Below are 14,063 nucleotides of genomic sequence, written 5' to 3' on the forward strand. Positions count from 1 at the left end.
ATAAAGCCTCCATAAAAATCCAAAAGGACATGGCTCGAAGAGAGATTGCAGGCTGGTGAACACAGGGAGATTCACGAAGAGTGGTGCACTCAAACAGCATGGAAGCTCCAAGCTCCTTCCCACATATCTTGCACTATGCATCTCTTCTATCTGGCTGTTACCGAGTTATATCCTTTTATAATACACCAGTAACCTAGTAAGTAAAATGTTTCTCTGAGTTCTGTGAATCACTCTAGCATATTAATCAAACCCAAGGTGGGGGAGGGTAAGTCATTGGAACTTCCAATCTATAGCCAGCTGTGACACCCTAAACTTAAATCTAGCATCTGAAGGGGAATAGGGTAGAGTCTGATAGGACTGGGCCCTGAACCTGTAAGATCTGACCCTATCTCCAGGGAGTATCAGAATTCAGTTAGATTTGTGACACACCAAGTCACAGTGTCAAAGGAGAATTGAGTTAACTGCTCGGTGTTGTGGAAAACATATACATAAATTGGACAAATCCTTCCACATTATCTTTTAAAATTCACAGTCGCTCATCGATAGGGTGACTATGTATTCCAGCTTGCACATAACTGTATCACATTACTATTTTCTGGTATGCCATCCAATAGATAAAAGTAACTTCATTTATATAATAAATTAGATGATTAACCTAATTATCAGTAAACTCTACTACCTAATTAAAAAAATAGGGGCATTAATATACATTTAATCACATTAGCTGAGTTCAAGTTTAGTCTCTAAAGAATACTTAGTTTCCTTATTCTATTACACTATTTTATGAAATAAATTCAATTTAAACCACCTGATTATCATTATTTTATTTTGTTACTTATTTCAAACTATAAAGTTCATGTACACTATTGCAAATTGGTGTAGGTATCCTCTATTATAGGTCTACACCTAATTATCTATAAAACATTAAAAGAAACAATACTGAATCAATCAGGCACAACAATTTCCTTCCATTTTATGAAAAAGAACTTCTAAACCGACTCAAGAGCTAACCACATTTCAAATTATGAATTGGAAAAAATATATTAGAGGCACATTTTAAAAATAAATACATTATAAAATCTTGCTTTTTACTGATTCAGTGTAATGTTTTTTGTTTGTTTTTATGGCTATTTGATTTATATCCTTCCTCGGGGCAACTTTAGTATGCAACTCTCATTTTTTTAGCAGTCAAAAAACCCACAAATTTAAATTGTATTAAAACTTAACCTGGTATTGTCAGCTGAAGACACCATAAATAGCACCATAAGAACATGTGCACTAAATTTTAACGCTGTTCATTAAGAGTTCCATTTTCCTAAGTTTGCGTTTGTTCTTTGGCATCGGCTTAGGATATAATCCATTTTTCAGAAGGTGTTCCTTGCTGTGGCGAATTTGAGCACCATGTTGAAGCTGGAAAGAGCATAAAGCTTGAAGAGGGCGAAGCAATGTCTGTTGAAATAAAAAAAAAAAAAAAACTAAAAAAGGAGTCTGTGACAAGTCATGATAATCTATCTAGAATTTTTCTTCAGAAACAAGAATTATTATCATATTATTATTGGCTTTTAACAATGAAAAGCAATGTGTACCTTAATACATGTGAAAATTTCTAAATAAATAATTTATTTAAATTCATACCTTACACACCACTAAGTAACTCCAGTAAAAAGACACAAATCAATTTTCCATATGAGTGATAAAGTCTGAATTTAGTTTTATATATTCAAACACCACAAAAAGTTGTTGCCCTTGTAATAATTTAATCTGTAATGAGCGGACTATAAGAGACCATTAGATAAAGATTAGTTAATTCAGTTTCAATCACAGACTGATGTAAGCTTCCTGCTATCTGATAACGATCAGATAAATAGCAGTAATAGGTAAGTGGGTTACTAATCCACATTAGCCTATGGACCTCATACAAGTCAGATACCCAGGTTTTGGTACATATGAAATAGTTCTAACTGAATATGTACCTGTGTAAATTCAACTATTTATAAGCTCAGCCATTTAACATAAACATGTGAACTGGGTGGACACATAAGATAACAGAGAATGCTAGAGGTTATAAAACAACTAGAGCATATGCCTTTCCTAATGTTATTAAAATTTTAATGATTTTTGAAATAAAAACACTATACTAGTGTTTTAAACACATTTTTAGTCAATTCTTTCCTTGGGCCTAAGACCCCTGATTTAAACCTTTTAAAAAACAATAGCAATAATTTGATTGAGATTATTAAAGGAAAAAAAAAAGAAACAAAAAGAAACAAACAAACAAAACCTAATAGATTTAACAACAAAAATTTTACACTATGTAAAAAGTTATTCCCCCACATATGCAACATAAATGATAGGAAGGGCTTAATAGCTTTAATTTACAATGAACTTTTACAAACTGTAGCAGCCACTGATAGCTGCTTCTTTGTATCCATTCTTTTCCTCCTTATTAAAAAAAAATCCAAAATTTTATTCAAGGTGGCAATGTGTCCAGCTAGTAATATTACACTGACTAATGAATGACATAAGTCTATCCAATGAGATAGAAGTGGAAGTCTTTGGGTGGGGCTTCCAGGGATGCTCTTCAAAATGGAACAGACTTAGCAACCATAGGCTATTGCTCTTTCTTCTTGCCTGAAACATAATTGTTAAAGGTAGAATAACCATAATGTGACTATAGGGCAATAAACATGAAGATTAAAACCAAATACACATGATGATGAAGAGAAAGACAGGAAAAATCTGGGTCTCCAATGTCCTTTTTAGGCTGCATCCCAGGCCTAGACTGCTCACCTCAGTATTTCTTATTTACAAGAGAAAAAGAAACTCCTTCCTGATTCAACCACTGCAGTAAGTGCTTTGTTACATGCAACCAAATGTCATTCCTAACTGATATTCACCAACAAGATAAACATCTTCGAAAAGCTCTACTTGACATTATTGTAGAAAGCCCCTTAGGTATGTTCTCATAATTTCTTTTAATATCTTCATTTCTTTAAACGAGAGGAAATATGGAAATGACTACATATTACTTCACAGAATCAATACAGTGTACTGACTGGATTCTTAAACATTATACCTAGGAAACATCTAGGATTACATACAGACTGAGACAACTGAAGTTTCTATTGCTACTTTATGACATTTATTAAATTCTTCATAGGCAGGAGAATACTAATACTAATAATAAGCCTCTAACTTGTACCTCCTGAAGATGAGAATCTATCAGTTTTCTGAGGTAATTAAGAGAATGAATTTTGGAGATAGAAATGGATTAGATCCCCATTCCATCTCTGTGGCAGTCGCTAGGGCTATTCACAAATATACATGTCTGCCTCCTTGGTACATGATCAGACTCATTTTCTAGTCCTGTTTGAAGTTAGGTATGGCTATATATGTTTCTTTGGTTAACGAACTGTGAACATGAATGATGTGTGTCACCCCTGGGCAGAAGCTTTAAAAGCAGTATATGATTCACCAACTCCCCTTATTCCTTCCCTGAATAAAGTAGAATGACATATCTAGACAGTGTCTCTTCCTTCATCCTGGGTCCCTAGGTGACTGAGCAGAAATTCCCCTGGCAATCCCACTGGACAAACAGAATGAGAGAGGCACAAACCTTTCTTGTGTTATGCCATTCTGATTTTGGAGTTTTAAGTTACTGGTCTAACCTGGCCTATCTTTACTGATGCAATCACTTACTAGCTCTATGTTCCCAGATAAGTTATATAACCACTCTTTGCCTCATTTTCTTCATGTGTAAAAGGAGGAAAACAATGTCAACCTTACAAGGTTATTATTATGGTACATTAAGATGATGCATTTAAAGTGTTGGAACACTACTTGATAATAAATGATAACATTTCTATATAAATGAATTACATTATATCTGAGGCAATGCGAAGCTATATGAGAAATGGACTGGTTCAGAGGAACAGAGAACATCCTCTACTTATAAAATAAGTTCGTTTCTAAAAGTTTATTTGGGGAAAAATCAGTGTTTCATAAATCCCTTTTGTCTGTAGGTACAAAGTGACAGTTTTCAAGGGACCATTATTATTAATTACTGGTGTTAAGTAGAGCTAAGGCACTGAGGCTATGGCACAAAGCTTTGCCACACCAATTATAAAAGTTCGTAAGGTAAAACTTCAGAAGTAGAGAATGTTCTATAATAAAAAAGATTCCCAAGTTCGAGCCTTCCAAGGTATGAAAAGCCCTGGTAAATATTATTGTAGCTGCATGAAAATCACCAACTTTTAGTTCAAAATTTTGTCACTCTTACCAAAAGTGAGGATAAGTGAAGTTTTTACTCAAACCTGCTTCAAAGCTCATATTTTGCTACTTCCAAGTATTTGAAAACTGCTCAAGAATAAAGGATGAGGATGAATCAACAGTCAGAGAGCTATTCTATGCCAAGTTCTTTATTTTAAGGAGCCCTACCTCTGTAGAACAAAGCCAGCAAAAAAATTACTACTCTCCTGCATTATCTTGTTTTATGAGGATGCCACTAATAAATTGTTATTGGGAGAAAAGAAAATGTTATGTCATAGCTTTCCTCCCCAGGAAAGTGAAAAAAAACATGTTCAGAGCAGACAGTAATTGTGTTTCTCATAGGAACGTACTAATTATTTGTTTTTATAGCTAGATTTGAATAGGCTAGACGGGGGTTCCCCCATTAAGCAAGCTAAACTTTTGCCATCTGTAGCAATAAGCAACTTGGAATATTTCATTATGCATTTCTTCTGCTCATGCTCCTGCCAACCATCTTATCGGCACCTCCCAAATCACATGTCTGATTGTCAAACATCCTTTTCCAACTCCTGGCGACTATAGTATGACTACTCCTGGTGACAAAAAGAAAGAATGAGAGATCTAGAGCCTCACTATTACTTTGGGACTTTATGTTGAATTTGATCCACAGACAATATAAGCTGAAGAGATAAAGGGTCCTGTTACCATTCTATATCTTAAACCTTGCCTGTTGTAAGATATTATACTCAGAACATAAGACAGGTTTCCTGCTATGATGGTATATTAATTATTTATTTCCAGAATAATATATCTTATAAAACTGGGAAAGGGGGAGCATTAGTAGCAGTATTAGTAGTAGTAGTACAAACCCTATCCCAAACCTTAGCCCTATTATATTACAATTATTATTAAACCACCACCACCACCACCACCACCACCACCACCACCACCATTAAAGCTTCCATTTAGGATTGTGGTAAAAATTCAATTAAAATTAAAATTGAATTTTAAATTTTGAGAATAAAGGTTACAAGCCAAAGAAGATCCTTTTCAGAATCACCCCCCTCCCAAAAAAAAAAGGGAGGAAAGAAAGTTTTAAATGTGTAGTCCATGAATATTACATTTTTCCCTAAAGGTTAGAACTTTTAATGAGTCCTAGGTCTGATGTTGGCTGATCCTATAGTTGTACATCACCGAAAAGGAAAATACAGAGACTGTACAGAAAGCAAGTTTAAACAATACTACTGGATTTCATATTTAAGACACTTAAAAATAGTGTAGTTTTGTTGCTGTTGTTTTGCTCAAGAAAATACAGAAATTATGGTGAATAAATAAAATAGAAAGACAAGTACAGAAATATATTAAGTGTTATATTGATGGCCAGGTGCATGGAAATAGGCAATAAGGTTAGAGGGAAGGGAGAAAAGTCTGAGAACACTCCCTGGGCATTTGGGGTAAGGATCTGGGATCCCTCATGATTTTTTTTTCCTCAAAAGAGAACAGAGAAAAAGAAATTGCCTGGATCCAAAACAAAGTCTACTCACACGGGCACAAATACACACACAGAAGCCTATTCATGAAATACTACTTCTTTCATCAAAAGAAGAAATGTCTCCAACTCTGACATTTTCCATGGCTTAGGGCAGGGGCGGGGAGGAAAAGCCAATTCAGTGCTTGCTTCTGTTATTCTTTAACTCTCCTTGCTCTGGAGGCTTTTTTTTTTTTTTTTCCTTGGTAACCAGTCCAGTTACTCTGGCCTGAGCTTTTATCCATTAGAGAAATTTCCTTCATGGCTAAGGCACACTCTTAAAATAGTAACCATAGTCTGTAACTAGAGAAAGAGAGAGAGAGGGAAAGTAGGGAAGGGAGGAAGAGAGGAAGGAGTTATAAACTTCATTTAGTTATGTTCGTTATCCTCTGACTTCTTGAGTTGTATTTATGAAAATTTTTCAGTGATTAAAACACACTAATAACTTAAGTTTTATTTTGCTATTTTTTCTTTTGCCATAAATGTAAAGTTTCTTACATGTTCCAAAAGATTGAGATGTTAATGAGCACACTGAACCATTATTGTTTACTGACGATTATTAATTATATATGAAATCATCAGGCTTTCATTGAAATTAAATAAAATGATGATTGTAGGTTATAACCTTTTCATATTCTGCAGGTGTTTTCTCAAAAAATTATATCTTTTTTTAACTCTAAATATGGTTAATAAGATAAACAGGAAGTTGGTATACTTCCTCAAATAAAAGAGTCCGTGCAAAAATAAGGTTGCTGTAAAATATTCTTTTAATTAAAAAGGCAAATTTAAGTAAAAAGAACACAAAATACTAAAAATACAAAATACTAAAAGAAAAATCTAGCCCCCTAAAAAACTATTTAATGTTGTGATACTTAAAAGCAATTTAGCATATTACAAATGCTGTTTGACAGGTTAGAATATTTAAATAATGCAATCTGGAATGCTAAACAGAGAAAAAAGCACCAGAGAGGGAAAGGTTGGTTATAAAAGTATACAAATTTCTATCATAGATACCATTCTCCTTGTCACTTGAACTACAAATTTAACCAGCTATATATACATTTCTAAATTTTCTAGATAAAATCTAACCAGACTCCTACTTTCGAAAACTACATAATGTTCTAAAAACATACATACCTCTTGTATGTCACTATTTTTCTCCAAGATGGAAAGAGCAACAGCTGCACACTCCAGTGTAGAAAGGCACCTATTAGTTGGCTGCGTTCGAATTACATACTGACTAGAAATGCTAGTTTTTAACTGTACCTGAAACCAAAAATGGAATAATAGAATGTAATTTTTGCTTTAAATTTAAAACTGTAAAGTCTCTTTTAAATATTACTTTAATTTCCTTCCGAAATTACCAGTTTAGTAAATGTATCAATATCTTCTATACATATCCTTTTGACAGTATTGTTAACTAGAAGAGGATATTTTCACATATATCTGACAAAGAAAATATATCCAAAATATATATAAATTCTTACAAATCAAAAATAACAAGCCCCTCTCGGTGAGTGAAAAAGTAAATAGACTCTAACTTCACAAAGAAAAGAATGGCAAAAAGATAGGTGTAAAAGTGCTCAACACGGTTTAATACAAATTAAAATCACAACATTCCATACTCACCAGAACAGTTAAAATAAAAAAGACTAACACCATCCAAATAAGGAAGACATGGAGCAAATGAAACTCTCATACATTGCAGAGGAAGTGAAATAATTTAATCGCTTTGGAGAACTGACAATTAGGATTTTTTATTTTGTGGTTTATTCCTCCATTATTTCTTAATATAAACTGATAGCTGTATGTCAGTCTCAGTGTGAGTGTGTATAAACACACAGACACACATACAAATACAGGCGCATATGTATATATGTGTCCTCTCTTTTTAGATAAAAAGCATATTATATATACTTTTATCATGAAGATAATATTTTAGTTGAAACCTAATGATAGTCAGACATGAAAAAGGCAATAAAATATCAAATGTCAACTAATTGGCCTTTTGATTCCTATTTTAATTAAACGAGATTCAAGTAATCTTACACTCATAGTCTTATCCCTAGCCCACACTCTGATCAGAATCACATTTAAACATGTGTGGGTAAATGAGTATTTCAGGTTTTTACTCACATAATATGTGAGCATAGGGATTGAAGGTAGTAGTGTCTAAGTCTTAACAAACAGCAACTTATTAAAATCAGGTGTCCTTCTCTTAATTTCTAGCATCTTTAAAGTCCTATAACTCTCTCACTCCTTTATACCATCAAAGCTTTCTCATCCGTGGAATCTTGTTCCTCACTCAATCTCTTTCCTCCAATGTTTCTCATGCAGTACCTCCATGATGAGAAATATGGTTCTTCTACTCTGCTTTTTGTTCAGAAAATTCTCTACAACTTTTATCCTTTCTTTCCTCAGAAAAGGAAGAGAGGAGAGGAGGAGGGAGAAAAGGAAGAGAGGAGAGGAGGAGGGAGAAAAGGAAGAGAGAATAGGAGACCAGGGATGAGGGAGAGAGAAAAGGAAGGAAGGTAACAAAGTGGGCACATTAAAGATTCACTACAGAATGCATTTGATTTTGGAATACATCCTTTAAAGCATATTTGACTAATAACGTTTTAGATGTGATCATATTAAAATTACTCTGCATTTCTATCAATGGAAAAGATGGAAACTAAATGCAGGGAGGTAAAGAGATGAAAAAAATGGCTGAGAGACATGTATAATGATAAAAGAAAGCCTATGATTAAATAACTGTAAGAATAATTCATAATGTTGATCAACTGTAATTAGCAATAGTTTTGATATTTCGTCAGGTGAACTAGGAGAAAAGAGTACAGCCAACTACTGCTTCAATACTCGATTCCAAGTCATCACTGGAGGAATTTATAATAGATATCTGATTACAACAAAATCTTTGGAAAACATGCAAATTCACAGTGAATTTTGTTTATTGGAATAAAATTGATTCTTAAAATAAGTTTCTTATTCGAGGACAGAGTTTTATTTCTTATTGTGAAAACTCAGAACTTGTAATTTATCATGTTACAAGACTTCAGAATAGCCTACACAAATAATCTCTCCAAGAATCCAACAGTATACAAAATCTGTCATATTAATATATACATTATTAGAGCATGTTAATGTGACGTCACAGTTCTTTTTATGTATATGTGCTATTTCACCTTCAACACACACTTGATTCAATGAGTAAATGAGCAAGTGCAAAAAGAAACACTGTTGATTCATCTTTTTGAGAAGTCACAGGCATCAAAACAAATAATTTCTAAGAAACTGCCTTGCCTTCCTGAATAAAAGTTCAAAACAATCCCAGGCAAAATTAATTATTCTAATAAAGGAAAAAATTAACATATGATGAAAGCATGGTAGCATGGTACATAGAAAGAGGAGCTACTGGAAGACCAAGATTATTATATCAAACCTGACAACAATCAATCTCAGTCAAGTCATTTCATTTCTCAGTTCTTCCTCACCTATAAAAGTCAAACAGCTGGACCTCTGGGTGTTAGAACCCATCTTTTAGCAATCAATCCTAAGATTATATATAGCATGTATATTGTTATTTATTAATTCATTATATATAATACATTATATAATTATTATATTATATATAATATTAATTTCTAAATTTTGGAAGCCATGCTAACTCAAAGAATGCACAATAATTTCAAGCTTTTGGGAAACTAATTCTCTATGGGTATAAGTTTTTCAAATGTTCTTAATGTAACTTCTTTAGAAAGAAGAAAATCACTGGTTAATTTAGAATTCTACTGTTATAGATTGTAAGCTTATAATATAACTTCCATTTTAGAAACAGCCAACTTTCCCATGTCTTCTTTCTAGACAGCTTCAGATCTTTTCCATTGATTCTCTGAATTGACTAAAATTTGAATTCCTGGAAATTATTTTGTGTTTATAATGCCTTCCCCTTTCTTCTCTTCCATTAAATCTTAAATACATATTTAATATATAAGAATACCAGATAACAGTTTGATGACTATGATCACTGTTCAGATGGCTTCAAAAAGGAATTTTTCAAATGTCTCCTTCCTAGATATGCCTTTAGCTATTTTTGTAACCACAAGCAATTTGTGTCATTAAAAGTTAGGGTGACAGCATGTTCAGTGGTAACAGCTTTTAGAGCTAACAAATAAATATTCAGGAAATAATATGCCATGGCTTATGTTTGCGTAACATGTTTTAAAATAATTTACTGTAAAATAAATTAGTTAATTCTTTTTGTCAAGCAAAATAAAGCTAAAAAAGACCTTGAAATTAAAATTTTAACTCATACCCTCCCAACACAAACACTGTACTTTTGTAATTTGATGGTGATTACTTGTTATCTGTACTCAGGCTATTTTAAGCCAAGTTTCATTACAACATAAAACTATTGATTGTGCTTCTCACGTAATAAGGGTCACAGACTTTCTAATCACTTGATCAGCTTCTTTAAAGGTTTCCGGGAAAATCTATTTTCCAGGCTTTCTGAAACAACCTAGTTCAGAAGTGAAATAAACTTTTTAAAGCAGTATCCTGAAGTCTTATCATTGGAAGATACATATAAAAACCCTTCTTTCTGTAACAGCCTTTCTTTTATGATCTTTAATAAGTAAAACTCATTATCTGAGCTTATGAGCTGCCCTTTGAAAGAAAGGCACTAAATCTGTTCTTCTAGACCCAATCTCTCATTTCACTTCACTCCTTTCATTCTCTCAGTTTAGTTCAACAACATGATCTAATAGTGATAGGAGTCCAGCTTTGGCATCAGACAGTCGTCAGTTCTACTACAGACATAGCCACTTACATGCAACGTTTCATACACTAATTGCAATACTAGATAATGTACATGTATTGTCTCATTTAATTCTCACAAAGACCTTATAAAGTAGATACTATTATTATCTCCATTTTACAGATGAGGGAACCAAAGAACAGAGAGGTGGAGTAACTTACTCAAGGTTCCAAACTCAGTCATGATAGAGCAGATATATGAATGTATAAAGTCTTATTTGAGAGCCTGAGCTCTTCATCACCAAGCTAATAATTAAATGGATGAACTCTTAGACAAATACCAACATATGAAACAAACAAACAAACAAAAACAGCTTTTCTTCTGAAAAGCAAGGCTGAGGCACCCCTGAAGAATTTTTGCGTTCTGCTGAACATAGTTTAAAAAATAATGGTATAAAGAAAGGGTGTTCTCTTACATAAGTATGAAAGTTATTCACAAATATCAGTATCTACGTCTTACTCCAGCCTTGCCACACTATGAAGTCCGCAAAGTTTTTACAGAAAATGGAGATTCTACAATTAATGTTAAAACTCAGAAAATCTGACAAAAATAAAGTTAAAGGGGGCATTAGTTATAGATAAAATAGTAATAACAGCACTACTTCCTAAACTCATTATTTAAATTGTTTAAACTTTTTTCTGAGTTAGCCTGAGAAATTTCATTTATAACATACTTTCTATAGGTAAGCACATATCCAAAATTATATATATAAAAAAAACTTATAGAGTACATTTGCTTTAAAATTTAGCACTTTCTTACACATTTAAATGAAAAATAAAGTTATAGGTTGCTTCTCCAACATACATAAACATTGTTAAAAAATGCAAGTATATAATTTAGTAGCCTAAAAATTTACCACTTAACAAATTTCAAATTTGAGCAACTCTAAATAATGATACAAAATTTAAACTGTTAAGTGATATATTTAGCTACATATCTTGATTACTGGTTTTCTCCATTAATAAAAATACTTATTTAATCTTCCATTGTCTTTAACGAAATTCCAATATAGTCTATATCTGAAGTCACTGGGAGCCAGGAGTATGAAAATATATCCAGAAATAAAGTAAAAACACATAGATTCATGAGATCACAGAATTTTAAGTAATCTTTAGCAGTCAAATAATCCACCTCCTTGTTCATAGGCATAATTATTCTTTTAAAATTTCTGAATTCACAGAATTAATCTAATATTTAAAATAATATTGAAATATGATAATTTCTCATAATTAAATAAAACAAGCTTTTATCTGAATTTCTAAGCTTAAAAAACCCCAAAGAATTAATGGAGGCATGAAAACAAAAATTCCTTAAGATTATTGGCTACAAGTTTCAAAACAGTCACAGGGATGTAAAGTACAGCATGGAGAATATAGTTAATAATATTGTAATAACTATGTATAGTGCCAGGTCGGTACTAGAGTAATCAGGGGGAATCACTTCATAAATTATATAAATGTCTAACCACTATGTTGTACACCTGAAGCTAATATAAAATAATCTTGAATCTCAACTCTAACTGAAAAATTAAAATTAAAAAAGAAACAGGATTATTGGCTACAATAATTTCAGAGTGATTTCAGTAAATTAAAAAACATTATGCTACTAAACAATCCTAGAGAGCAGAATGTCACTGTATATTACAAATCTTTACGTTACTTTCCCCTTTATTTCGATTCCCATTTTTTCCAACAGTTAATAAGGACAAGTCACTGTTGAACAATGTTATAGATTACAGTGTTTGTAATATCCACTGGAATTGAAATTGTCCACTTAAGTATGTTTACATATATGCATTTTTTCATATGGACCAACATCAATTTATACCCTTTATTAGGAAACTTAAATTAGAAACTGATTTACGATATTAGAAAGTGACTTACTAGTCTTACCAAAGTAATAACTAATGTTATAGTATCTTGCTAGCCATTTTTCACTAAAGATAAACTTTATTTGACAATTAGTAGTTCTATCCATTTCAAAAGCTGTCATGGCTTCATAAACAGTCACTGAGAAGTGAATCATAAATTGGCCTAGGTATGAAATAAGGCACATATTATAAGTTTACTTGCCACGAAAAGTTTATTTTAAAATTTACTCTAAGTTAAATTGTATGCTATTTTATTTTATTAAAAACACGTCTCATCTATAACCCTGAATTAAAATAGTGTGTATGAACTGGGAGGCAGAAAAGCACAGTAACTAAAAGCATGAGATGTGAAGTTAGATACACCTATATTTAAGTCTATATAAGAGTTGTATGACCTCAAACAAGTTTCTTTAACTCACAGAGCCTAAAACATTAGTACCTTAGACAATGATTGTGCTTTAAGGAACTAACGTATGTGAAGTGCTAAGCAATGCCTGACCTACAGTAAGCACTCAATACAGACAAAGTGAATGAGGGTGGTACTGCTGCTAGTGATGCTAATGAGGATAGCAGTCCTGGTGGTGTGATTCACAATGCTTTCTTCATAATCTGATAAATAAGTGTGAAGCAACTCAGCTTTACTTAAATAAAGTCAGATGAATAGGGTGTGAGATGAGATGGAATTTAAGATAGAACCAGAAGAATATCAACTTATACAAGATGAAAGAAGAAAAGCTATGGAATAGGTAGGAAAAAAGGCAGTCTTAAAAGAAGGAACAAGAATAGAGAGGTTTTATGAATACCAGAGAACAGTCACTTTGCCACCAAGTAAATAAAATATTCTCAAAGTTAGAATCCTGTAAATAAAAAGCAGCAATATTTTCATTAAAAATGTATTTATAGATAAGAAAAATATTAATTATTCTTTCATCCTACAAGTACATGATCTAAGCATCATTAAAATATATAATTGCCAAAGTAATTAGATCTTGTAGCTATCTTTAGATATTTCTTTAAAACATTCCCAAACAACACATATAACAGAAAAGACAGACCAAGATTTTGTAATAATTTTTGAAAATCACTTTTAAAATGAAAATTTTTCATTTCTTGCATGACTTTTATCTGCCTAACATTTTCAACGTATTTTCTCATTTTCCTTTACCTCTGCACATGTGCAACTTATCTGTAATGTTTAATTGATTTTATAACAGTGAAAGTGACAGATAGACAAAAAAGAGTTGGTTAATAACAGGTTGCTATCTTCTTCTGAATAATAGAGTATAGGATACCTAAATGATAAGAAATTATGGGTTGCAGAGTATCATAACTTTTAAGACCTTCATTTATTTATAACTAAGTTTGACTGTATGTGTACAACAGAACCAAGTATATAAAATTATAAATGTCTATATACTAGTGTCTCAATAATTATATTGTCATATTATATTAAATAATATTGTAGAAAGCCTAAATAAAAGGAGACAAACACTATGTTCTTAGAATGGAAGACTAAATATTGTATAGATGTTAATTCTCAAAATTTAATTTATGAGTTAGTGTAACCTCAATAAAAATCTAAAGAGGTTTTTGTGGGGTTT

General features: G+C 32.2%; 1 protein-coding gene across 1 annotated transcript in view; it reads right to left on the reverse strand.

Annotated features, from left to right (window-relative positions):
- Window positions 1–809: 809 nt before the first annotated feature.
- The window catches only part of DTWD2 (DTW domain containing 2), a 95,793-nt gene continuing 82,539 nt past the window's right edge, over window positions 810–14,063 (reverse strand). The window contains exons 5-6 of the mRNA XM_025047771.1: window positions 6,914–7,042; window positions 810–1,449 (exon numbers count right to left, since the gene is read on the reverse strand). Of these exons, the coding sequence (XP_024903539.1) occupies window positions 1,279–1,449; window positions 6,914–7,042 (300 nt within the window). The 3' untranslated portion in view covers window positions 810–1,278. The remainder of the gene's footprint in view (window positions 1,450–6,913; window positions 7,043–14,063) is intronic.

This window comes from Pteropus alecto, unplaced genomic scaffold (genome assembly GCF_000325575.1).
Source record: "Pteropus alecto unplaced genomic scaffold, ASM32557v1 scaffold20, whole genome shotgun sequence".
In the NCBI taxonomy this organism is placed as follows: Eukaryota; Metazoa; Chordata; class Mammalia; order Chiroptera; family Pteropodidae; genus Pteropus; species Pteropus alecto.